Source organism: Haemorhous mexicanus, chromosome Z, assembly GCF_027477595.1.
Source record: "Haemorhous mexicanus isolate bHaeMex1 chromosome Z, bHaeMex1.pri, whole genome shotgun sequence".
Lineage (NCBI taxonomy): Eukaryota > Metazoa > Chordata > Aves > Passeriformes > Fringillidae > Haemorhous > Haemorhous mexicanus.
Genome location: NC_082381.1, coordinates 63,002,285 through 63,027,995, shown reverse-complemented (window position 1 = coordinate 63,027,995; position 25,711 = coordinate 63,002,285). Strand labels below are relative to the sequence as shown.

Sequence of the window (25,711 nt, the reverse complement as noted above, 5' to 3'; positions counted from 1 at the left end):
TGGAAAGAGATGGAAGACAGTTTATTAGTAAACACTAAACATTTTGTACTGTGATTATATCACTGGCAATAATCACTATTGCTTCATTCCCAGTGGAAGAGAGAGTTAGCAAGAGAAAGCACTAGGCTTCAAACATGTTTCCCATACCCCTACAGTAATGCTTCACATAGAACATAACAGCCTTTTGCCTATCTCCATTTCTGCACAGTTACATGATGTTGCTGACACAACTTCAGCCAAATCCAAAATAGGAGAACTGTGTTTGATTCTAGACCACAAGAGCTAATCTTAAAGCAGTAGGTCACCTGGAATTCTTAGGAAGACTTCAGGGCTCAACTGTTGCATAAAAGAGGATATAGTCCATGCCATTCAGTCTTTTCTGCCATAAAATCCTTGCAGGATTAAACAGACATTTAATCTTTTTTATAGTTTTATGTCAACTGTTTCCTTGTTCTTCACTCACAGTAGCTATGAATACTTCTTTGATGATCTCCTTATCCAGGTTCCTGCCTGTAAAGAGAAATAAAATATCTAACTATTTCTAATATATCTAATTTTACAGTACATTACAAAAAACCACATACAAGTAGCTTCTTCTAACCTAAGAAAGTGTTTATTGTATCAATCAGTGAGAATAGCAGTATTAAAATTAAGGCAACAACAGACTTGAAGCACAAATAAGGGAAAGGGAAAAAAGCAGGTTATTTTTGGTAATAATACACTTTGCACAGCAAACAAATAAATAGAAAATAGAAACAGAACCTTAGCACTGCAAGCTTTTCAGAAATAAAACTGATTTAAAACATTTTAAAGTTATAATAACCTTCCTTACAGTTACTAAATATTTGATCAAACATTCAAACTATTCCCATCACCCAATTTATAATTACAGATTTTAGAAATAAGATTAAATATGCCAACATAATTTATGAAAGCTTAGTATTTTATTGATTTGTTTTTTATTGATTTGGTTTGATTTTGGTGGCACTAATTGGGATAGTGTAGACTCCTCTCAGCTGCAATTTTGAACTTCAGGAGGTTTTGATGGATAAGCCTTTAAAAGAGGGTTATGCTGAACATACTCACTGCACTAATTCTGGCCAGTTTAGCCTGATTACTTTTCACTGGCTAAGTCTGTGAGACTGTCTGTGAAAAAAACTAGCACCTTAAACAAGGAGATGCGTAATTTTCTCTTACCAATTAGGACCAGCCTGTTTGTTCTCTTTTCATCTTCTTTCCAGGCTACTGAAGTCTCTTCTAGGTCATAGAGCTCATGGACACCTTGGACTATCACTTGATGAGATTTGCCTTGAATAGATACCAGTCCCTTATCAGAAAAATAACTGTTAGGGTATATAAACAAAACTTTAAAAATAAAATATGTTAGAGGGGAAACAAAACTTTCAATCTAGTTCAAGCAGGGAATAGTACTTCTGGCACCTATGCACTTGTTAGTCAAAATAACCATATATTATCAATCAACACATCTACTCATAACATCCATTTTCATATCTCCTTATTTTGTTAAATGCTAAGAATTACACTTTACCATACTTTGCCTTCTGTTCCTCATTTGTCACCTAGCCTCCCAAGCAAAAATTAAATGTCATCATCTACTATGCCTCTTTGAATACATATGTGGTGTTTCATGGTAGTCCATGAAAGCCTGCCTGCCAACAAAATGATGTAAAATGAACAAAAATGTTTGATTTCAGATTAGTCCAATTAAGCTCTTACGCTGAGCACATTTATTTTTCTGAAACAGAATCTCTGAATATTGGAGAAAGAATAAACATTTGTGAAGCAGAACAACTAGCAACAGACTAAGAAGAAATCACAATCAGCGTGAGTACATTAACTCACATATCAAAAGCTCTATTAAAACAGTTTTCATCACTTCATAAAATATTTCAGTGGAACACATTCTGTAAAACATGTCTTATACTTCCTGGAAGTTCCTCCCAGAATTTGCCCTAAACCAGGACACTTCCCTAAAGAAATAAAGAGTTAAAAATATTTCATAAAATAGGTCTCCATTTGACCTATTAGTTGGAATTCTATGGATATTACTGCCAAAAGGGTTAAGATTACAAATAAAATGTAAATATAAAAGCAACAAACTTTGGAACCTGTTCTGTAATTAGTTGCCTGAGGTTCATTTGCTTTGGTGTATTTATCTGAGACTGAGAGACAGAACACATTTTATCACAGGCTTCACATGTCACAAAGGATTAATTTGATTCCAATGCTCAATACACCAAAAACATGCTTGTGCATGGCATTACTGCTTTTCAGGCAGCTTCAGATACATCAGACTCTCTTCTATTTGTCAGGAACGAGAAAACCAGGATACTCTAATTTTGTTGCTGAGAAAGCAAGAAAACAACTTTCCTTCCAATAAAACTAGAATAATTATGTTACTATCTATGATGGTCAAGTGTTCTCAGGAAACAAACCAGAGCTTTACTTTCTTATATTTCTTACAGCCTGACAAATGACTGACTGGATTCTTATTATTTCATTATTTACTTGGCTGCTTGGTATAAGATAAATTTAATTAGATCCTCAATTGTCACCTCTACTCTTCTCCAAACCAAGCAACTGAAAAACATATGAAGTGCCCATGAAGATGAATACTTATGAGCTGTATCTTTAAAACCACAGCCTGACAATACTGTAAAAAGTTAATTGTGGACCACAACTATTATTGCATTCCTACGTTACACCAAATTGAATTTCTGCATATTATGGCAACAATTTTAAGTACACCTAGCAATCTACAGGATACAATCTACAGTATCCCAACCCTAGATATGTGAGATGGATGGTATCTCTCAAAGCAATGGAGGTAGAAAATTAAAAGTGATTTAACTATGGCTTGATTTTTAACCCTGCCACTGATGTTTGGGACTGTACATCTGCCCTCCCAATTCAGATAAGTAGGATCAATGTTTTCTCCTCTGCCAGATATCTCTTTCTGAGTCATTCATGGAATGATAACTTGCTACTCTCCAGCACCACCTTTGATAGGTCCGTAACTGACAGCAAAATGCAGGTTTTTAGGTGTAAAGATGAAAAGCACAAAACAAAGAAGCTGATAATTTCTGACTAACCTTCAGTCTTATGACATCCATGGTGCATCCAGTCTTATCTTTCACATTCTTCTCCCATAGAAGATTCTATGAAAAGAAAAAGTTGTTTCCATAAACAAAGTGGCATGGGGTGAGCTTCTATAAAAAGCTACAATGACTTTTTGAGTTGACAGTGATGTATTACTTACCTGAATAAAGAGATTTAAGTTTTCTTCTTTTATATTTCCTGGAACTTCAAATGTTACTGTAATTATAGCCTGCAAATGGCAAGATACACTTGTTATTACCACACTGAATAAACAACTCATAACAGTAATTTCAAAAAGTGTTCTTTATAACTTGGCCTCATAAAAAGGCAAGTATATGACAACATCAAATTAAAAAAAAAATCTCTATTTCTGTTCTGCTCTAATTTGCTAAATTAAGTTCTACTTTTTGTTTCTGTTTGGGTGTGCATTTATAGGGCATACACAATGCCTTGAACAGTTTAATGCCATTAGCTGCTACCATGTCACTCTTTGCTGTAGAGACTATTATAATCAAGCTTTCAAATATGGTTAACAATGCTGGTTTTTTGGCTTACTGATCTTGATGACAATACTATCAGACAAAAAATAATCAACATAGTTTTCATAAAAGGCAATCTGTACTTGCCTTGTAAAAAAAAGCTGTTTATAAACAGACTATTTTATAGTCTGTTTATAGTAGGAATAGATTCAGAAAATCAAGATGTCTGAAGTTAAGTTTTGTGACAACCGCCAGCTAACTGCTTGGGATCAATTATCAAAAGAAAATATGAAAATAAAACATGTCATTTAAAATTATCAATTTATTTAAAGATTAAATAATGTCTTATTTTTGTCACTATAATTACTCAATGGTATGGAAGAACACAGAGAGAATTACTTCCTGTAATGCTTTCAAATGACAACATCCTGATGACTAGTCTAACTTCAGGAAAAAAAAAAAATAAAGCAACAAGCAGCAAATGTTTGTGTAATGATCAAGTAAACTTATCTAAACAACCAAGAGCTAACACTCTGTGCAGCTTCAAAACAGTCAGACCGCAGTTCACCGTGCTCCAAGCACAGTGCAGTTTGTTTCTGTTGACCTTCACCATGAAGATAATAAGCACACTTTGTCATACAACAAGGACTTGCAGACTACTGTGAGAAGTGTTCTGCCCTCATTATGCCTCAGATGTCTCAACAATCATCTTAAATATGTGGGTGTTAAACTAAACACAGACACTAACAATGAATTCTGTTGAATGGCTCCACACTACAAAACTAACAATAATCTCCTTAATAATACACACAAGGATACTATAACTCATAACATTCAGGAAGGATTCTACTTACCATTTCCATCTACTTTAGGGAACTATTAAGATTCTATAACTGAGCATATTTAAGAATTTTGATTAAACAAAAACTATCAGTATTGTCATTGTAATTATAATTAAGCATGAACTGATTTTGCATTTAATCTGTAGTTCCAAAATTAAATTGTTATTGCCTTTTCCTGTTTTCAAGACTAGCAACTTCACAGTTAAACTATGCAGTTTAAAAAGAAAAACACAGACATTATATGCATTGTATTTTAACCTGAAAATTAAATTTAATTATAGAAAACTCAGAGCGGAAAGCTAACTTTTCCAAGACACCTTAAAAAAGCAGAAGTTTTTACTTTTTTGCAGCCACTGAGGGGACTCATGACCTATGGGTGGACCCCACCCACCTAGGGACAGCCCAAGGAGGACCGTGACCCACAATTCAACCAGAGATATTTTGTTTTGGATAGAAAACCTAGAGGGCAGACTACAAATTTAGGATTTGTTTCTGCAAATATCTAAAACAAAAAGTAGTTCTATTTGGTTCACTAATACTCTCCACGTGAATCAACAAATGACATGACTGTCTGGAGCACTGGAAGCTTATAAGCTATTTTTAAAAGTGAGACTTAATATAGCCATTTAGAATCTACCTACAACAAAGCACATTCCTTTTCTGTAATCTAGGTCATCTTCCAAATACCCTAGAACACATTATTCCCTAACTGAAACCTTCTGAAAGGTAGGTAACAACATCAGCATAAAATATTGAACAGTCCTGTTGTTGCAAAAACATCAAAGCTGTATTTTTGGTAATTACCTTATCTAGATGTGCATGTGTTGTCTTTACATGCTCAAGCTTTTTCTGCAAACTGAAAATAAGTGAAGTTAAATGTCCCATTTAAGTAGGGTTGGCAAAATATCATTATTTCAAAATTTTAAAAATTCCAGTTATTGCTGAGCAAAGCTGAAATATCAAAGATAGACTATATATTCAGAATAAGATTCAACAGTTAATTAATTTTTACTCTCAAAATATAAATGTTTAATAATATTTGTTTGATATAGTTAATCATTTATGTTAGAAAATTAGGCTTTTTAAAACATAAAGAGAATTATAGTCCATTTGCAATATCTTCAGCATTAAAAACAATTATACTTCAATGAACACAACACCCTTGATATTCCTTTCTGCAAAAAAGGCAAACTACATCATTAAAACAAGCAAGAAAAAATATACCTCTAGAATTTATCAAGTTAATAGATGTTCATTTTTTAAAAAAACTTTACAATTATTCAAAAATCAAGAAGAAAATGTAAAAAGCTGTTGCTTGAGAGAATGAAATCTGTAACATGAATTGAAATACTGTATACCAGCTTCCACTTCTCAGCTGTACAGCTCATTTCTACTATGCAGTGCCTGCTAACTTAAAACAGATACTCTTCACTTAATAAGACCCTAAGTTCAAGCTGTACTTGGGAACCTCTTTTGTAAACTAATATTTAGAGTCTTACTGTATCTTTTTATGTGACAACAGAAAATTGTACTGCCGCTTTAGATTTCACATCTGTCTCAATTAATCAAGATAGCACAAAAATTCTTCAAATATCATCTTCTGTACTGTTTCTGTTTTCTATTTTGTGAATAACATGCAGAGAAGAAATACTGTAGCGCAAGTTTCTATGATACCCTCTGCCACTTCAGAGAAGATTGCCCATAAAAATCAGGGATATTTGATCAATATCCCTGTAAAGTAAAATTTTAAGAAGCCTTTATGGTGGGGGAAAAAAGGCACTGTCTGCTACAGAACTAATATTTCACATTCCTACTTCTCTTATTTCCTTTGCTTTGCTGTCTTATTCTCATATTGCCCTTCACAGAATCCAGAATTCACGATGTGTTTCCTGTGACTTCAGGGTATATCGAGACTGGAAGGCTCTATCACACAGTCACACCAAACAGATGACATATCTGTCTGCTGACAGAAATTCTTCCCGCAGTATGCCATTAAAAGAAAAAAAAAAATAATGTACTGGTGTGTATGTTCAAGTGGTGCTGGATGCAAAGAGTTTTTCTACTCAGGTGATGGCACTGAAAACACCACTAATATTTTATGTAAGAATTTCTGTGTCTAGGAACTAAAAACAGGGTAAGCCATTTTACTGTGCTGAGTTCAAACATAAACAAAATAAACCAAACTTTATTTAAGTAGTCTACAACCTTCTTGGTAATTTAGAATTTGTCTTTAAATGCTGATATTTTAGAGTGTTTCCCCTGTTTAAATACCAAATATTGAGAACCTCTAAGTAACTGAATGAGATAAGTTCTCAGATCTGTGGAGTGCAGCAAACTAGCAAACTTTGCAGATTTTACCTAGTATTACAAGTAATCAGATCTAACTGTCAACTGCTGTTAACAGGAACAACCTTTTTCTGGTTCACATCTTTTTGCTGCTTTATCTCTGCTGTGTGGCTCCAACATGAATCAATTCAGTTAGCTGATCCATTATAAAAACTTGTTACATGGGTTTATGATCTGGCTTAAAAAATAAGTATAATAGATAACTAAATAGTTATCTATTGCCTCTAAAGGATATACCAGTCTCCCTCCTGCCTTAACTTTGTTTTGGATGCCTAGTTTGGTATTTCACTGATGCTGTCATTGGTAGAAATCTTGAAACAAACACTACAGTATTTCACTGATGAGACAAAAGCCAGTGCCAGCAAAAAAAAAAAGACAAAACCTATCATTTTGATAGTAGTGTACCAGTTCAGAGGGAAATCTCACAAGCACATTTTATCTAATAGTCATTACTAATTTGCATGTCCTGCAATTTCTCCCTACTGCGAATAAGGAATGTGCTCCATTCCATTATCTGAAGTGAAAAGTCTGTATCCAGGAAGAAGAATGAAGCTGATACTACCCTCCTTTTCCCTCCTTTACTTTATGATTGCTCCAGTAGTCCTCACTCTCTTTGCTGTGCTTCAGCATACACAATGAACAGAAAGATCTTTCCCCCTTCCTTCCCATTTTACTTCTGCACCCATCCAGGATGCTGAATCATGCATTCAGCATTTAAAAACCCCAGGAATCACAAACACAGTTATGAGAATTTGTAGAGCCTTTGTTTGCTGTGGAACCTCAGTCTCTCATTCTTTTGTGTCAAATATACAGAGGCCTCCATTTCATCACAATACAAAGGAGAAAAAATTTTGAAATGCTTTAGAAGAACCAGAGAAGTGTACAAATCTACTCTGATACTAAACCAAAACTTGCATTTTGGGGAAAAAAATCCAAGTACCACACAAACTCTGGCTCATTTAACTTTATAAGGTCAAAACTTTTTGCAGGCATTTGAAAAAGAAAGGAATTCCATCTGATATTACCACTTATAAAGCAGTTATTTTTAAAATGTGACTGTCCTGGCCTATATAGGACAGACTAAACTAGAAATTCTAAGGAAAACTCAGATGCAAATTTGAGCCAGGATTTCAGTGTGTCGGTTTCATACACAGGTATTTTTTTCTAACAGACGACAATAAAATTATCACCATACCTTACTCCAGATAAACTGTCAAAAGCATGTAGGTCCAAGACATTAGAGAGATCAACTCTAAAGAGAGGGGAAAAAAGAAAGCTTTGTATTTTTCATCTATTTAAATGTCAGGTTTTAAAGGTGTTCACTGATGTGTATATTTCTTTTCTTGTCTATAAGACTAATGCCATTAATACTTAGCCTTATTTTTATATATCAGTGGTTGGCACTGTCTTCTACAAGAAAATGCTGTGTTTAGTTACACAGAAACAAAATTTTTTAAATTTTACTGTTTTACAGTAAAATATAAGGTATTTCCAAAAGTATGATAAAATCCCTTATACTGAATACCTGAATAATAAATTATTTTCCCTGAAGGGGAAAAGGAACCTTGAGCCTCTGAAGACAGACACAAACCCCTGGAATACATGTAGCTTATACTGACACACTGTTGACACACAAAACTTGAACAACTTTATGAGGGAAGCACTACTACTAGGAATTTCAACTCTACAATTTAAAACAGACAAATAAAAAATGCAATACAGAATAGGCAGTACCAATCATATCTGCTTACAAGAATGGCTACCTATAAACTTGCATAAGAAACTTTTCTCCACAAAGCAATACAGACTGCAGATTTCACTGCTAATAGCAACTGACAGCTTTTCAGATGCAGTTAATGACATGGGGCTAAATAAAAAGAACATGGCAGGTAAAAAAAAACCCACCTCTGGAATACAACCAGAAACATTAAACTTTTACATTCAACAGTAGTTGTACCAAGCAGTTTCTAACATGAAATATTTATAATGGAATACACAAACAATTCCTGTGTAAAATTCATGACCAGCTCAGTGTCAGTTGTTCTCAGCAGTGTTCTAAAAAATCATACAGTAACCCTCCCTTTTAGGGTTTTGAAGAACAAACCCCTCTTAGAAAGGGTATGTCCTCAAATAACATGCCAATAAATTAATTTTGTGCTGATTTCACATTTGGAATGTTTAATAATGGAAGAGACTTTATGTGTCATTTGCAGAAAAATATTTACAAGTAACAAAGTGTTGTCATTGAGGACTGAATCTGAGGCCCACTTTATCTCATATCCAAACCATAGTGCTAGCTGGCACCATAAAATACGCAAAGAGATCACATGCTAGATTTCCCCCTAATGGACATTTAAAACACAAAAAATGTAGTTCAGTATCTTCTTCAAAATTGGTCCTATACGATCACCCAACCACAGCAAGATTTTTCTCTACAATTTCCAACTACATTTGATAATAACTTTAAAAAGCCAAGTATACTTTATTATGACTACCACCTTCCCTTTATTATTATGACAATTACCTTCCCTTTAAATTTTCTTAAATCAAAACCCTGTATCTTACGAACACTGACCACAATAATCCAATAATTGATGAAAACGTGCACAAATCAGTCCCAGCAGTCTGAAAGATATACTGCTCTCCTAATGCTCCTGGGAATACAGTATCCATTTAAGTTTTTACTAAAGAAGAAAACTGAGACAGAATTTCAATTAAAAATAGCAAAAACCAGCGCAATGATTTTTTGTTTGTTTTTGTAACTTCCTTCCACTGCTTTCAAAGTCATTTTGTAGTAACAACTTATTTGCAGCAGCAATGAGAGTAATATTTAAGGTGACACAATTTAAGGAAAACAAGGTAGTGCACATACCCAATTATTAGCTCAAATCCAAGCTGGCTGTGCAAGCCACTCTTCAGTCACAAGGCGGGATTACTGTGTATCTTTGTGGCCAAGAAGGCAAAGAGTGTCCTGAGGGGCCTTAGGACGAGCCAGCAGTTAATGGAAGGTAATCCTGACCCTCCAGTCAGCTCTAGTAAGGCTGTGCCTGGAGCTCCTCAGCACAGGGGAGACACAGAGCTCCTGAAGGGAGTCCCTGGGAGGGCATCAAAGATGTTTAAAAGGACTGAAGCGCCTCACTAATGAGGAAAGGCTGAGGGAGCTGGGCCTGTTCAGACTCAAAAAGATGACTGAGAGGCAACCTCTTCAGCGTATAGAATTATCTGAAGGGAGGGTGGACCAGGCTCTCAGTGCTGCCAGGCAGCAGGACAAGAAGGAACAGGCAGAAACTGACACACAGTGAGTTCCACTTGAACATGAGCAAGAACTACTTTACTGTGTGGGTGACCAAGCACTGAAACGATTTCCCAGAGAGGCTGTGGGGTCTCCTCCATGGGGGATATTCAAGAACCATCTGGACACAATCCTGTGCCATGTGCTCTGGGATGACCCTGCTTGGCAAGAGGGTTGGACAAGATGACCCAATGTGCCCTCTTCCAACATCACTCATTCTGGGATTCTGTGATATGAACACTAATGAAGAAAAATATAGATTAAAAATACATTTTTACTTCCTCAAAATTTTTTTTCTAGATGCTCATTCATAAAATAAATATTGGATTAAATATTTCTAATTCAATAATTTTCCTTTAATAAAGCTGATTCAATAGAACACTTTAAACCGTCACAAAAGAAGCAGGATCTAGTACCTAGTAATAGTGGCCATTTAATACCTTGATCTTTGTGTCTCTAGAATTTTAACAAGTCCATTTATTGACCTAAAATAAAACAGAAAAATCATTAGTTAAATGAAAATATAACTATGATATATTGTTCAAATATGTTAACCATGGACAGCATCATATGAAATAACATCCCAACTCTCTTATCAGTTTGTGAAGTAATTATCAGATATGGGTTGAGATATTTGGTTTCCACTAACAGCTGGGGAACTTCACGAGTTCTGACAAGATATCACCAGTGAGAACAGCATTTTCCTGTCCAAAGCTATTCATGCTACACTCTGCTCAATCTAAGCATTTTTATTTTCATGTTTCAAAAAACTAATACAGTTGTAAAGTACTTTAAAATGTTAATGTTAATTTGGCTTATCATGGTATTGACAGAAAAGAGTAATGTCTTCAGTCATCAATTTGATTCAGACCATTGGTTCTTCTGCACCCATGATAATTGTTTGGGACTTCCTCCATATATCTTTGCATTTGCTAGTGGACTCATATTCACCAGCAGACTTTTTTCCACTTCTGCTAATTCTCAAGAAATGGCATCAGCTGCTCAAAAATGTAAAACCATAAATGCTTAAGACAAAGGCCTGTCCTTAGTTAATAACATCACATCTTACCTAGATAGACAGGATGCTAAGACTGTGTAAGTGCACAGAAGTACTGAAGTATCTTTCGTAAGAGGCAGTCTCTTTTCTCTTATAAGCTTATCAATTTTTGTCAATCCAACAATGAGATCTAATTTCTATTCTAACAGCAATAAAGAAGTAACTATGTTTAAATCATTGAGGAAGTAGTGTTACAGTTACGCCAAAAGTTTCATACCTCACAGATGTTCTGACTTTATTCAATTCTTCTTCTGAAACCAAATCTGTTTTATTGATGATTATAAGATCAGCTAATGCAACCTGCCTATGTATTAAGAAAAAAAAAAAAAAAAAAAAAAAGAGAGAGAGAAAAAGACATCACTAACAAACAAATACTTTATCTGTAAGGCAGAAACATCATCTCTCCTGTGGCCCCAACAGATAGTATGAACATTGCTGGTACAGAAGGGCAAGCATTAATCAAACTAGAACATCATGCAGAATGATTAAACTACTACTGATTTCTCCTCAATATGTTCTTCTGTGCCCTAACAGATCAAATCAAGTTGCTAGATTCTTTTATTTCGGAGTTGTTTTGTTTATTTGTATTTTCAATGTCATCTAATCCAAAGTGCTTACTGCTTTAACAAATCCCTATTTGCCAGTGAGATTATATACTTATGTGGTCCTTGTAATGCAACACTTGAAGTTTCTTTGCTTATGAAGACTTCAACTGTTAAAATAACCCTTAATTATTGTGGCTCCACATTTATTAAAAAGTATTCCTCTATCTCCAGTTCTGCTTCAAGCATGATAGATCCTAACACAAAACTTTTAATTCCCCCAACAAGGGCACTTCTCATTCACCTAAATAAAATCCCATCACTATTAAAATAGAAGAGTCCGTTCTTGGCAGAAAGATCAAATAAAGAATGAAGTTATTTTTCCACATTTTACCTCATTACACCAATCTACCCCAGTTTAAGCAAAGAAGGAAAAAAAAGCCCTCTAAAAGAACTCATTTCCAATGAACTTTTATACAGTGCGATTCCCAACTTGATGTATAAAATTAATTTCTACATCCATACCGAGATGCTTCATTAATAAGGCCTTCTGGTTTCTCCTCTGTCAAGTGCTAAACAAAAATTAAAAGAATTGGATTACTCATATTCAAATTAAATTTAAACTCATTTGCAATTAAAGAAAGCCAAATCCAATTCAGTTGAGGTCTGTTTTTCTACAAGGTATTATGGAAGATGCATCTAGAATCTTTCTGTTAAATGACAGTGAAAAAGTACATTTATACATTCATCATTACAGAGATTTATAATTGGCTTAAAGCAAACTCTTCTAACTGATTTTATTATTAAAATGCTAAAGAGTTGGAAAACTTTATAATATTTACTTACTTTTCAGCTTTACAATAAAGTAAAAAAGTTACCATCACATACATTAATAATGAAAAAATATATCTGGAAGAAAATGAAGGCTCAGTTATTTTACAAATGAGTGTGAACTCAACTAACAAAACACAGGCTGGGCTTGCAATACAGTATTTCATATATGTAACTTCATGCTCTTTTTCTCTGGAAGACTGTACAAGACAAACTGTACTTTGATAGTAAAAACTGGTAACTTTTTCCAGGTTTTTATGAATAAACCACTGCTCTTTGGCAAGTCTGTCCAAAATCAGAAGCTACAGGAGTTTTAGTATCATCTCCACTTGTCTGCCCAAGCTAGTGTCTTCGCAGAAGAATAAGTGAAAGAGAAGAAAATACCTGCATCTCAAGTAACAGCATAACATTTAGCAAGACAAAGGCTTACTTAACTTAGGCACAGCAACAGACTACACTGAAGCAGCAAAGGTCTAGCTACAAGCTATTTTCTGCCCACTCTGCCATGGGGGTAGCAATCTCTAGGAGAGAAATGTCACACGCATCTGGAGGAAGTAAAACTTCAAAATGATGCTATAGTATTAGTAAGAACTTGCCACTTATGTTTACATCTCTAGGGAAGTTAGAGTCCTGTGCACTCCTTCATCAGCTCTAAACGTACCAAGAGTATTACTTTAAAATCTCAATTTCAAGTTTCAGAAATATCAAATTAAAAGCGGAACCAATTATCATGGGAAATATATAACTTTTTAAAAACCTAGAAAACTTTTTTTCTTTATTGGAATTATCAGGCATCTAACAGTGTTTTACTTGTAGAAAAGCAAAAATAGGTTACTGCATACTGTGAGTCTATCACGTAAAAAGAAACAAAACTATTTCCTGATTGTGCACAACCTAAGCAGAGAATTACAACATGATGACTCTCAGGAACCTCTCCTCTAACCTTTTCTTTGTAATCCTCCGTGTATTGATTCTATTAAATTAATGTTTAGGTTTGCTGCCCTGAAAAGAGCAAATGTCAGTAGTCCAGACATCAAGTCTTGGAAGTAGAGGACTGCAACTTCAAGCTGTCCAATTGTTTGCCCTCGATTAAAGATTAGTATTTCAGATTGCTGTGTGACAAACCTGTTAGATTGATAACCCGTGGTATCAATTAGCAAGGGGATGGTGGTATGGTTAGTCACAGGGGATGTTTGTCAGCTTTTCTTGTGATGGGTTGATTCTTTGAAGCATGACATACTTAAATTGCTGCCCATTATCTCAATGTCATTACTTGTATGGCTTTCAAAGTTCTTTGAATAATAAGCAACTGTTGAAGTCAGGCTTTGCAATCAGAGGAATAAACAGTTATTAAGTCCTTCTATACCAAAGTTTACTTAGTACACAACTGAGAAAGTCTGAAGTTCCTACTGTTCTGAGTAGATGTCAGTGTTTTACAGGTTTACTGATTAGATAATGTATGTTTTCATTGAGGTGCCAAAGGTAATAGTAGATAGAAAATTTAAATGTTTCAAAATATATTTTTGTATTGTTTCTGTTACATTACTTCAAAGTCTAGCATTTTAAAAACTCATTCTCAGTGCTGCTGTGTGCACCACTAAATTGTGTTGTGTGCAACACAATTATATTTCATATAAGACAATAACTCAACACTACGTGAAGAAAGAGATAAACAGAACAGTATTTTTGCAAGCAATGTATAATATAAAACACATCTGAATTAGTATGAGGGAACCCAGCTGAAAAGGGGCTGACCTAAAACATTATATGATTTCTTGTGATACTTGAGCTGATTTAGAAGGCGGTGACTGTTTGGAAGGGCAAATCACCCCCTTCCCCTCACTCTTTTACCAACTTCACCGCAAAAGTTCTTGCAGAACACAATGAACTTAACTTGACAAACTGCTATGAGGTTCTTCTGTTCCAGTCCAACACAAATTGATGAGAGAACAGGACTGCTAACCTGATTTACCCTTTTGGTAAATCTAATCTAATACCCTTTTTGGTTTTTTTACCAAATTTACCCTTTTGGTAAAGCAGCTATCAGATAAGCACAAATGAAAGGAGAAACCCAAGTAATCCAAACAAAAAAAATCTTACACAGGAAGAATTACTCTCTTATTTTTAAACCATTATTCTTCAGTTCTCTGAGCCATTTGCACCCATTGTAAATGCAAAAATATTACCAACACTTTCACAGCATGGAATGTCTATATGATTATTATGGACAGGTAATGTAGTGGCTGGCTCCTGCAATTAAAGGATGAATATTATGTGTATGTAAGAGAAGTTCTATTAATGTGTAATTACCTCATTGTGATTTGTTGTTCGGACATCCTCTGCTCTCCCCACAATCCCCCTTTCCCCCTTGGTGTGAAAGCCTTGAGACAGCCTTGGTAGTTGGGATATGTTGAAGGTGGTCATGTACCTGTGCCCCTTGCAGGGGCATTTGGGAGGAGGGCAGGCTTGCTACTAGGAGGCACAGCACAACACCTGACCCCAATAAAGTTGCAAGGAAGTAGTCTCCACCAATGGATGGCGAAGGAGTTGACTGACAGGCTTTGGAAGGGGCCAGGGTTGGCTGACACAACACCAAGAGTATAAAAGGTGGAGCAGCCATTTTGTGGGTGAGCACATGGCGGTTTAGTTCCACGCTCCCAGTGCTGCTCTTTCTCCTTATTCAGTCCTTTAGTTGTATTTTATTAAGGTTTAATAACCTTTAAAATTTTAAAAATGAGCTTCGTTTCTCACAAAGGGGGGCTCAGTCTGGGATCTAAAACCTTGTCTCTGTAACCTAGGGGATTTCAGACGAGAAGCGTGCCTCTGCCAAGTCTGGCAGCATTGCTGAGTTTGACCTCTCCTGGGACAACTGGTTATTGCAGGTCGACAACCTGGAGACGACAAAAGACTGAATAATGAAAAAGAAGAGGGAGAAGAAAAAGCCCCCTGAAAAAACTGCAGACAAAAGTGCATATTGCATGTGTGTGAGACAGTCTGGGAGTGTGCTTGGAGCATGTGTAAGACTTAGGAGAGAACCACAAGCAGGAGGGGGAACTCCAGAGCACCTGGGGAGGCCAGGCTCAGAGTTACCAGATTTAGTGAGTGTTAGATTAGCGGAAAGCGCCAATCAGTGGAGGCTGCAAATGTTCTGGAAGGTTCCAGGCACATGGGGCCACTGCTGGTGGGAGTAGCCAGCTGCGGGAACCACCAAGTCGGCACATAGACTGGAACAGAAGGTTCCCGGTGCACAGGGCCACTGGCAGCAGAACAGCTGAGCGGTACGGAACGCCCGACTGAGTGCATGGGACTGTCGGGGCACCACATGGACAGCAGCGTGCAGCAGCACTCAGTGCAATAAGCTTCCGGTGTGCGTGGCTGGCATGCAGATGTAGGAAAGGGAACACCTGCAAGATCCCGGGGATCTGAAGATGGCCACTGTACACCCTGTTTGGGACCACAACAACCTCGGATGGAAGGCAAAACATGGAGAAAGGATCATAGAACTTTAATTTTAAGGGGTATTAAAGAGGCAGCCCCACAAAGCCAGAATGCTTCTAAGGCATTTGGTAAACAACAAGAGAGGAAAGAAACCCCAACTCAAGTGACTAGAAAGACTGAGGAAAAATAGGAGGTAGTATTCAGGCATCAACCTTGAGACAGCAGCTGGACAGACCTTGCTAAAGATATATTTCATCACCCATGCATGGCCAGATACATGGAGAAAATTAGAGAAGTTGGACAGTTGGCAAGAAAGGGGATTGCAGGACCTCTTAAGAGAAGCCCTCTCTTAAGAATGTGTAGGTCAGGAGAGATGAAGAGAAAGCAAAGGAAAAGGCCAAAGTAATGTTAACTGCCATTAGAGAAGAACATATTTGTTTTTATTGTAAGAAAAATAGACATATCAAGAGAAATTGCTGCTAAAGCAAAAGGGATCTTAAGGTTTACCAGAACATGCAAAGAGGGGAGGTGGAAGACTAGAGGTGTCAGGGGCTCTACCTACTAGGAACAGAGTACCACCAGTAGCCCTTGGTAACCTTAAAATAAGTCCCCAAGATGAAGAATCTGAATGTTAGGTAGACACAAGAGCTGAAAACACTTGTGTTTGTAAAATTCAAAAGGGATGCGAGAAGAGTCAAAATACCATGCAAGTAGTGGGCACAAAAGGGGAAAGGTTGCAAAGCATTACCCCTCAGTGGGCAGGTCCCTTTTCAGGTACTGCTAACCACTGAATCAGCTGTGTGAACTGCAGAGCGGGAATGGACTCATGTCAACAAAATTAAAGGCTTGACGGAAGAACCCAAATAATGGACTATAACATCCAGACCAAGTAAGACAAGATTGACCCTTAAGCAGAGACCAAGACATAAGCAGAGAAGCACCGAGATGTTCAAAAAGTAGAGTCACACTTCCAGCAGCCAGCTTGAGGACTGTTTTAAGTAACACTTTGTGTGGGGAATTTGAATTGCATCAGTTATTGATGTAATTGTCCTATTTTAGTGGGTGGGGATTGCGAGTGTCTGTCGAGGGGAAGTACACAGGGAACACAGAGTGCTGGGGTGGTTCGCTTCGGCACTGATGGCTAAGACAGGAACTAGAGGGCAAGACCAGGCTGGCCCCTGTGCTTGCCACCAAGATTATATAGTCCTGCTGCAGGCAGCAACCCCATAACCACAGTAAGGTGAGGGCAGAAGCTATACCAGACCTCTATCATTTCTCAATTGTTTTTTCCTACAGAATCCAATATGGGTACAGTTGACAAATAGAATACAACAGGGACTAGAGGGCCAACTCAAGTTGGCCTCTATACTCGCCCCCAAGATACACCTGCTATGGGTAGCAACCCCATGGGCATGGTAGATGGGGGTTAAAAGCCACACCAGACCTCTGTGATTCCCTTTTGTCTGCTCCAACCAATTCATGTCACCAACTCCACCAATCATTTTGCTTAACCAAAACCTGAGGTTTGTTTTTTTTCCCCTGATCCCACTGTCCTCACTCACATCAACAGATGCCATTATGACTCATCCAAAATTAAAGCTGACTCAAGAGAAGTAAGAGTAGATCATGGAAATTAAAAATGAGAATTAATTGCTAGAGCCAAATGACTTAAAGAAAAGAAAAAGAGGAGTTTGGTATAGATGGTTAATGCAATGGTTGGCTCTCACAACTAAGAGATTAATATTATGTGTATGTTAAGAGAAGTTTGATTAATGTATAGGTATGTTATTGTTATTTGTCGTTTTGACATCCTCTGTTCTCCCCACAGTCCCCCTTTCCACCTTGTATGGTCTTTCTCCTTAGTCAGTCATTTTGTTGTGTTTTATTAAGGTTTAATAAACCTTTGAAATTTTAAAAGTGAACAGCATTTCTCATAATGATGAAGGCATTTTTTCATATGGTCACTTTTTTTGAATCCTACAAAATCAGTACCCAATCAAAGCAGTAACCTCCTAAGTTATTAAGTTGCAAATAGTTATTTTACATATTTACACCCAACTATTACCAAAACAAGAAAAAAAAAGAGAGAAAAAAAAAAAGCTGAACTATTTGAATTAATCACAATTTTTGCTGACCCAAGCTCACTGTTCTATATGTCTGTTCTTACATCATACTTTATACACAGATTACTCAATTACCTGCTCTTTTTGTCTGCTTCCATATAACATTTTAATGTGAAGCAGTACCAGGACACCTGTGCTCTCATTTCCCCCTGCCACAGCTACCATTACATTAGTACCCTTCCCACCTGGAGCTCTAACTCACTTGTTGCCACACTGGTATGACATCTGTTCTTAGTCCTCTCCTTTCAAGTAACACAGACCAGTGACCAATTTCTCCATTGTTTTTACAGCAAACCAAATGCCTCTTTGGAATAAAAGCAACATTCCTGAGTGAAGAGACAGAACCAGAAGAAATCAAATACTTAGCAACCTGGCATCTCTTGTCACACCTGTTGCTGTGTCTTTAAGAATCTGAATTCCTGCGAATATCAGTATTTCCTTGTGCCCATTCAAAAGATAGCAATAATGAAATATGTCCTCATTCAATCAAAGAATTACGGCTATTGTTAAAATTAATTAATCCACATGAAGATTACTGCAATAGCTGTTCTAATGCTGCAATTTTAAACCATGTAACAAATCTAGTAACTTACCTGCAATCCATGCTTTGCATCAACAACAGACACAATACCTAAAATAAAACATTAAAATGGAACAGAAATGTGCTGAAAGCAGATGGCAGTTTAACAACTTGCAAACCTTCTGTACAAAGGTAACAATATCAGCACATTTACAACTAGTTATAATAAACAGGAAGCAGTGAAAGTATGTGAACATTAAACTTGTTACCTAAGTATTTTTTTATTCATTGTCTTATCTGTGGTAGTAAAATGTCTACAGAACCAGGTGAGATAAATTCTCACAAAGTAGATGCCTCATCTTCCACAAAAGGAAATTGGCTGAGGTATGCTTTTACAGAATATTGAAACAAACTAAGGGACTGACTGATGTATGCAGCCATTCTGATGGTAAATAACCAGGAATTTCCAAGTCTCTGGCAGAAACTTAGGAAACTCCTTCTTATTGAACTCAACATTTCCTTCCTTGGTTAGGTAGGTATTTTACAGACTGACCAAAATGTTAGTAGGGCATTTTTTAAGTCAAAAAGTAAATATTTTTCCTACATTAAAAAAAATTGCTCTTTAACTACATATAGTGATGACTTATCTTTCAGTAATGTCAGGTTTTTGTTAGAACACAGCAAATATTAGAGCCAATGTGTACAATGGGCAAAGAAAGCAGAAAACAAAAGGCAGAAACAACCAGGTGTTGACAATTTATGAATTCAGAAAAATAGGAAACCCTTTAGGAAACACTGCATTTCAGGAGAAGGGGGGGAAGGAAAAAAGAGGGAAAAAAGTATGCTGTGATATTACTCCTAAGTGAAGTTTTATAACATCTAGCTAATGAGATTTTCCCTTACATCACTGTCAAGTACTGTCCATATCTGATCCCTTAGAAAAGCATTAAACAACTTTTGCTGGATTTAGCAAGACTGTGCACCTCACAAAGTAAATAAACAAGCATCAGAATAAGCAGGGATACCTCTGTGATCAAATCTGGTAGTGTGAAAACCAAGTTCATACATTTCAAATATTTTCTGAAACCTTGCCTTAAAACACCAATAATACATTACTCTAAATCCAGATATGAAATGTCAATACACAGGAAAATCAGCTTGCAGTTCTTACCATCAAGATAGATGTCACTTCCCAGCTCAGAATCAACCCAAAACATGGAGGCCACAGCTCCTAAGAAGTGTAACATATACACAGTTGCAAAATTGAGATTTTTCCAGTAAACTACCAACACTGAGGTATTTAATAGAAAAACTCTATTCACAGTGCTAACAATAAGATCAGTGACTAAAGTCATTCCTACACCTAAAACTGTCCACCTGAAGTAATATGATGCAGTCCTTCAAACGCCGCTCTGTATCAGACCCAAATACCTGTCAGTTGTTCTAGTGCTTACTCAGGCAAGATATAGCAGGGACCACAACATGAAATCGTTTTCTGTTATCTATTGATTTTTTTCCAAAAAGCTTAATAGTTTTCCAATTTGACTCAAACAGAGTTTGTGTGTAACAGAGGCCAAATCAATGTCCTGTCTTTTGAAGAAAATTACTTTATAATGACAACTATTTAGCTTTGAGCTGGAAAGCAGCAGTCTCCTAAAGGGGAAACAATTGAATTTCTGATAAGAATTTCCTTCCCTCTCCATCTACAACAGATTTTTAATGTGGATGGTTTAGAGAAAACTGTTTTGGATAGCTATTCCTAACATGAAATCAAGTTTAAACACCTTTTTTATAATAAATATTCCTAAAGAGCACAGAAAGATTTTGTAAAATCTATTACTGCTCTTTAAGAAGAATGTACTAGTCTGTTTCACAGTATATTTAACTACTACACAAAATATAAGGCCTATCACAGCCAGTGTAACAATATAACAGATGCTAACTATTTAGACTTTAAAAAGGAGGAAAGTAGAACATAAAAAGTGTATTGAAAACTACTAGTTTCAGAGTATGCTTCTCTTTGCTAAGCCCAATGTCTTCTCTAAATGGAAATATTTTTTAGCTGGATTTCTACTAAGCTTTAGATTCAATTTAGACCAAGGTCAGCAAACAGAACTCAACCAAACACAATCTCATATCTGCACCTTGAATCGATTCACTGGAGTCTATACCACCACCAAAGCATAGGCGCCTGACAACTCACCCACTTTATATTACAACTGTCAAAGTGAACTAACTGGGGAGCAAATAAGCACTTCATTAAAACAGAATAATTATCATGGTTATGAAAATTGTAATGTGTACTACCTGGATCTGCCAAACCAGTTGTTTCTAACAATATATAGTCAAATTTTCCTCTCCTTTGCATCAGGTTCTCAATTGCTTTCACACCATTGTCCCTGTAAGAAGAAACAATTACACCTGAGAACAGAGAAAACAAGCTAAAGCATGTATTTAAATGTATCTTCTGATGCAGAACACAGTGTCAGTATCATCAAAGCAAAAGTTCTGAGACAGGACATTTGCAGACTTACAGTCTGTAACAAAAATTTAGTTATCTGCTGGCATATTATCAGGCAAATTTTAATTTTCTGCTTCATTTTAGTCTAAAAATAGCATTTGCCTAATCCCACCAGGTTTGTTTTCAAACACTGAACAGCCTGTAAAGGACAGTAGGGCTGTGTAGATATGGATGTGTAGATATGGAACTATTTGGTTTGGCAGCTGATATTATAGAAATAAGGGGTGAGGTAGAAGTGAAGTATGCTGCCCTGCCTTTCTACCTTACCTACACCAAGATTAACGTGCCATTTATTTAAATTAGAGCTGATGAAGTCAGCCTAAAGCAGAAATGTATAGCATTTATATAAGAAACCAGCAGCATATAAAACAGCAGCATATAAAACAGCATACAAAAACAATAAAAATACCAATGTATATAAAACTTTTATGCTTCTCTTAAGACAGCTTTCCTTACACTCCAGAACAACAGAATCCAATAAAATCCTCTGCTTTCCACTTAATACCTATTACTATTTAAGGCATAAGACCAGTTCTCCTAAATTTTCAGGACAAACACGCCATGACCCTTATTCACAAACTCAGCACAAACAATTCAGCATTGCAACAAACAGGGAAAAAAAATACATCAAAGGAAGAAATACTCTCTTTCTTTTTAATATGACCATCAGCTTACAGATTTAGATACTGTGTTTCATTAGGTCACAAAAGGTTTTCCATTCATCCTTTTTGATTAATACAATTTTGAAGTAGTAACCACTGTACAAAGAAAGAAGCAGACTAAGTGTTTTGTGAGGAAATTGGGAAACTCGAGTCCTAGTTCCAGCCTACCTAAATCTTCAGCTCTCTACATGGAAGCATATTATACTAACAATTGAGGGATAGATCCCTACTCTACAATATCCCCATGCTGTATAAGTTGGTATTTAGATTACTTTTCTGAAAGACACCAAGTCCAAATCCAGTAAGGCAGCAACAGTAAATAAATTTCTACCTCCCAAATTCCAATTGTTTCATCCAACAAAAGAAGTCTCAATTAATTCTACCATCAGTTTCAGGAATCAAATCCTGGATGTCTTCTCCCTTCCTCAATTCCCCACAATATCCACTGGAAGAACCTGTACAATAGTCCTTACTCACTTTACTGAACAGCACAAGCAGCCATTTCTGAGCTCCAGCCATTCCTCATAGAGTTCTCCCCCTTGACTGATTGACAGAGATTTCTCCAAGGCACTTCCTGAAAACACAAGTAGTGCTATATTTTTAATCTACAATCTTGCATGACAATGCCTGTAAGAGAGAGATATGTGGATTATATTCTTTTCTCCTGAGACCACGTTTCTGACATGTTCTTAAGAAATTTGTATTTTTTATTTTATGAGAAATTTAAAAGCCAAGACAAAGCTCATTCCACAAAGATCAAACCCCACTGGATGATGGTACATCATAAGTGCCTCAAACTTTGCTAAAAGAAAGGGATGCCACCCTGTGCCTCCCTATCAAATAAAGGCTCTATCTGTACATTTTATTTTAGGCTCTGTGACTAGAAAAGCTACATGCATCTTTATTGATGAAAACAAACAAACAAGGAGCCCCCCACCAACACAGTATAAAATGCAAACAATGTAAGCTTCTGACTATGGTGCAGATATGAAATTACAGCTAGAGCAATTAAAAGTCCTGAAAGCAAAGAGTTCAAAGAACCATAGCCATCAAGCACACATCTCCCCATTTTCTTGGTCCAGGATAATTTGTGATTTGCAAATGGCTGAGGGGAAAAGAAATTTTAAAAAAATATTATCTATCAACATATTATTTTAATTTCCATTTGCTTGAAACTGAGTGAGACAAACAGAGGTACAGAACTTCCAACAGGGTGATGTATTTATTTCCTTTCTCTGAGGGTCTACATTTATGGGCAAAACATATTAATGCATGTCATTATTTTATGAAAACCAGCAAAAAGACCTTCTGCCCTTTTGAAGACTATGAGGTATGTTAATAATTTCAGTAATGGATTTAAAATTACAACAGTCTCGGTTTCCAGCGGTTTTATGTACTTGTCACTTTGTGGCAAAAAGAAAGATTTCTGCACAATTACATACCTTCTCCAAATTCATTCAGAATAACTGCTATTCTTTTATTATGCTGTTCTGTCAGTATGTAATTTAGAAGAGTTGTTTTTCCAGCTCCTAGAACACAGACCATATTTATATTAAAATGTAAAAAAAACCCACATAAACTTTCAAATAAAAGCTAAATACTGTTATGCATGCACATGCACACTTCAAGCAATTCTCTTCTAAATTTAAGTATTCATTCTAATGTTCTACATTCTATTCTAATGATGCAGATATTAATTTCAACCCATATAACTACCAGAACATTAAATCGCAGCCTTAAATGACTCACAGTTTTTCCATTCATTAAGCGTCAGTACTTGATAAACTTACAAGTTCCCTACTAGCTGGGCAGTTTTTTCCTACAAAACTAACTTTTATGCTTCTTTTAACAAAAGGCACACTTAATCTTCTCCCTCTTACCACCTTTTCTGACCAGTTCTGCCGCCAGTAACCACAGATGTGCTACTAACTGCCTTTAAAAAGGGCATTGTTAAAAAACTGTTAAAAAACGTGTTCACAACACCACCTCAGGAGCAGTTTTATCCCATGCACAAGATCAGAGAATTGTCAAAGGGATCTCTGGGAATCATCTAGTTCGGAGAAGGTAACCACTACGACTAGGGAACCTTCATTACTTGCCCTTAAGAGATTTTTCTCGGCAACAGTGTGATGCAGTACAAAGTTACAGCTTTCAGAACAGTGACGGCGATCTTAAATGTAAGCAGATCCTTACAGTCCATAACTGCGTGTAGCACACAGTAACTCTGCTAGTCGAGGGGTACGGGAAAAACGCCGAACCTCACGTTTTTCAGACTGCAACGCAGTCTGCATTTAACTGAGCCAAACATGTTGCACTATTCTGACGCTAAAGTGACCAAGAGCCATTTGTCAATCGTGACCTGAACGAGGCGGCCCCTGAAAGCAGGGCGGTGAAAGCAGCAATCCTTTGGGTGCTTACAGCGCTGCTCAGAGTGGCCCTGCAAATCCACTGGAGCGGCCGGAGGGCCCCGCGCTGCTCGCCCGGCCCGTGGGGTGGAGGCCCCGCCCGGCAGCCCTGGCCCCGCGGCGGCCCGCCCGCCCGGGCCTTCCCTGTCCGCACGCTGTCCCTGCCGAGCGCCGCTCCCGCTCCTCACCTAAGTACCCCGTGATGATCGTCACGGGGATCTTCCTGCCGGGGCCGGCATCGGTCTGCTCCGCGCCACCGGCGCCTATCGGGACCAGGTCAGGACAGTCCTCGTCCTCCATAGGCATGGACGGCCCCAGCCCAGCCACCCCTCACCACCGGCGCCCCCTGGCGTCACACTCCTGACGTCGCTCGGGTGGTGTCACCGGGTGACGTCACCGGGTGGCGTCACGCACCGCCGCGCCTCGGCCCGACGGCGCCTCCCCCGGGCGGGGTTCTGCGCAGGCGCAGCTCGGGGAGCGCGGCGGGGCGGGGCGCGCTCCGTGAGGGGAAGTTTGGTTGGCGGCGTGGCCGTGGCTGTGTGCGGCAGCGCCTTGCTCCTGCGGGGACATCGCAGAGCGCATGGCACCGGCGTGTGTCAGACGGCTCTTGAGCATCTCCAGTGTGGGAGACTCCGCACTCTCGCGGGGCAGTCTGTTCCAGCGCTCAGCCTCCTGCACAGTGAAAGTTCTTCCTCACGTCCAGGTGGAACTTGATCCATTTCTGCCTGTTGCCTCTTGTCCTATTGCCTGGCGCTGCTGAGACGAGCCTGGCTCCGCCCTCTGGACGCCCTCTTTCAGACAATGGTAGACGCCGATGAGGTCCTCTCTTCTCAAGGGGATGTTTCTTCTTGAGTCTGAGCAGGCCCAGCTCCCTCAGCCTTTCTTTGTAAGAGAAACTCTGTCCTTAACTCACCTCTCTTGCTCTCTGTGGGACCCGCTCCAAGAGCTCCATGTCTCTCGTGTCCTGAGGAGCGCAGAACTGGATACAGCGCTCCAAGTATGGCCACAGCAGGGCTGAGTATAGGGGCAGGATCACTTTCTGTGACCTGCTGGCAGTGCCCTTCCTAATGCCCCCGGGATACCATTGGCATTCTTGGTCACAAGGACACTCTGCTGGCTCGTGGACAGCTTCTTGTCCACCAGGACCCCCAGGTCCTTCTCCACAGAGCTGCTCCCCAGCAGGTCAGCCCCAAGCCTGGCCCAGACACACTGGAGCGCTGAACGAGCCCCAGCGTGAGTAACAAACACAGTGCAGCTGTATCTGCTGTCATCTATCTATAATCAAGTAATCAGCAAGATGAATGTTGGCTTTCTCTGCCCTCCATTAGGGACTGTCAGGGGCACATACCATGTGTAAGACACAACTACAGGTCATTTTTACAGTGTTATGTGCTCCCCAGCTTTTTGTGGGTCAGAGGTTCAGCAAATAGGTAACACATTTCTCCATGTGAGAAGGTGTAAATGTAACAGCACTGGGGAGGCACAGAGAAGGGATTGGCCTGATGCATGCTGATACATGCACTCGCCCAAAAC

General features: G+C 37.9%; 1 protein-coding gene across 4 annotated transcripts; it reads right to left on the bottom strand.

Annotated features, from left to right (window-relative positions):
• LOC132341675 (zinc-regulated GTPase metalloprotein activator 1A-like) lies at positions 1–24,560 on the bottom strand. Of its 4 annotated transcripts, none has more exons than XR_009490284.1 (15): positions 24,367–24,559; positions 23,216–23,302; positions 22,251–22,347; positions 20,898–20,989; positions 19,762–19,821; positions 18,664–18,701; positions 12,204–12,250; positions 11,354–11,440; positions 10,520–10,564; positions 7,983–8,039; positions 5,246–5,297; positions 3,281–3,349; positions 3,114–3,179; positions 1,198–1,308; positions 1–510 (listed from the first exon to the last, which is right to left on the bottom strand). XR_009490284.1 is itself a non-coding variant. In XM_059873552.1 (15 exons), exons 1-15 carry the CDS (start codon positions 24,482–24,484, stop codon positions 437–439), a joined length of 1,119 nt encoding a protein of 372 aa, XP_059729535.1. In that variant the 5' UTR covers positions 24,485–24,554; the 3' UTR covers positions 1–436. The 4 variants fall into 4 exon arrangements, 3 of the variants coding, with proteins under 3 accessions (XP_059729535.1, XP_059729537.1, XP_059729536.1); XM_059873552.1 differs by having other exon boundaries at positions 1,198–1,327; positions 24,367–24,554; XM_059873554.1 differs by having other exon boundaries at positions 1,198–1,327; positions 22,251–22,400; positions 24,367–24,401.
• Positions 24,561–25,711: the final 1,151 nt, after the last annotated feature.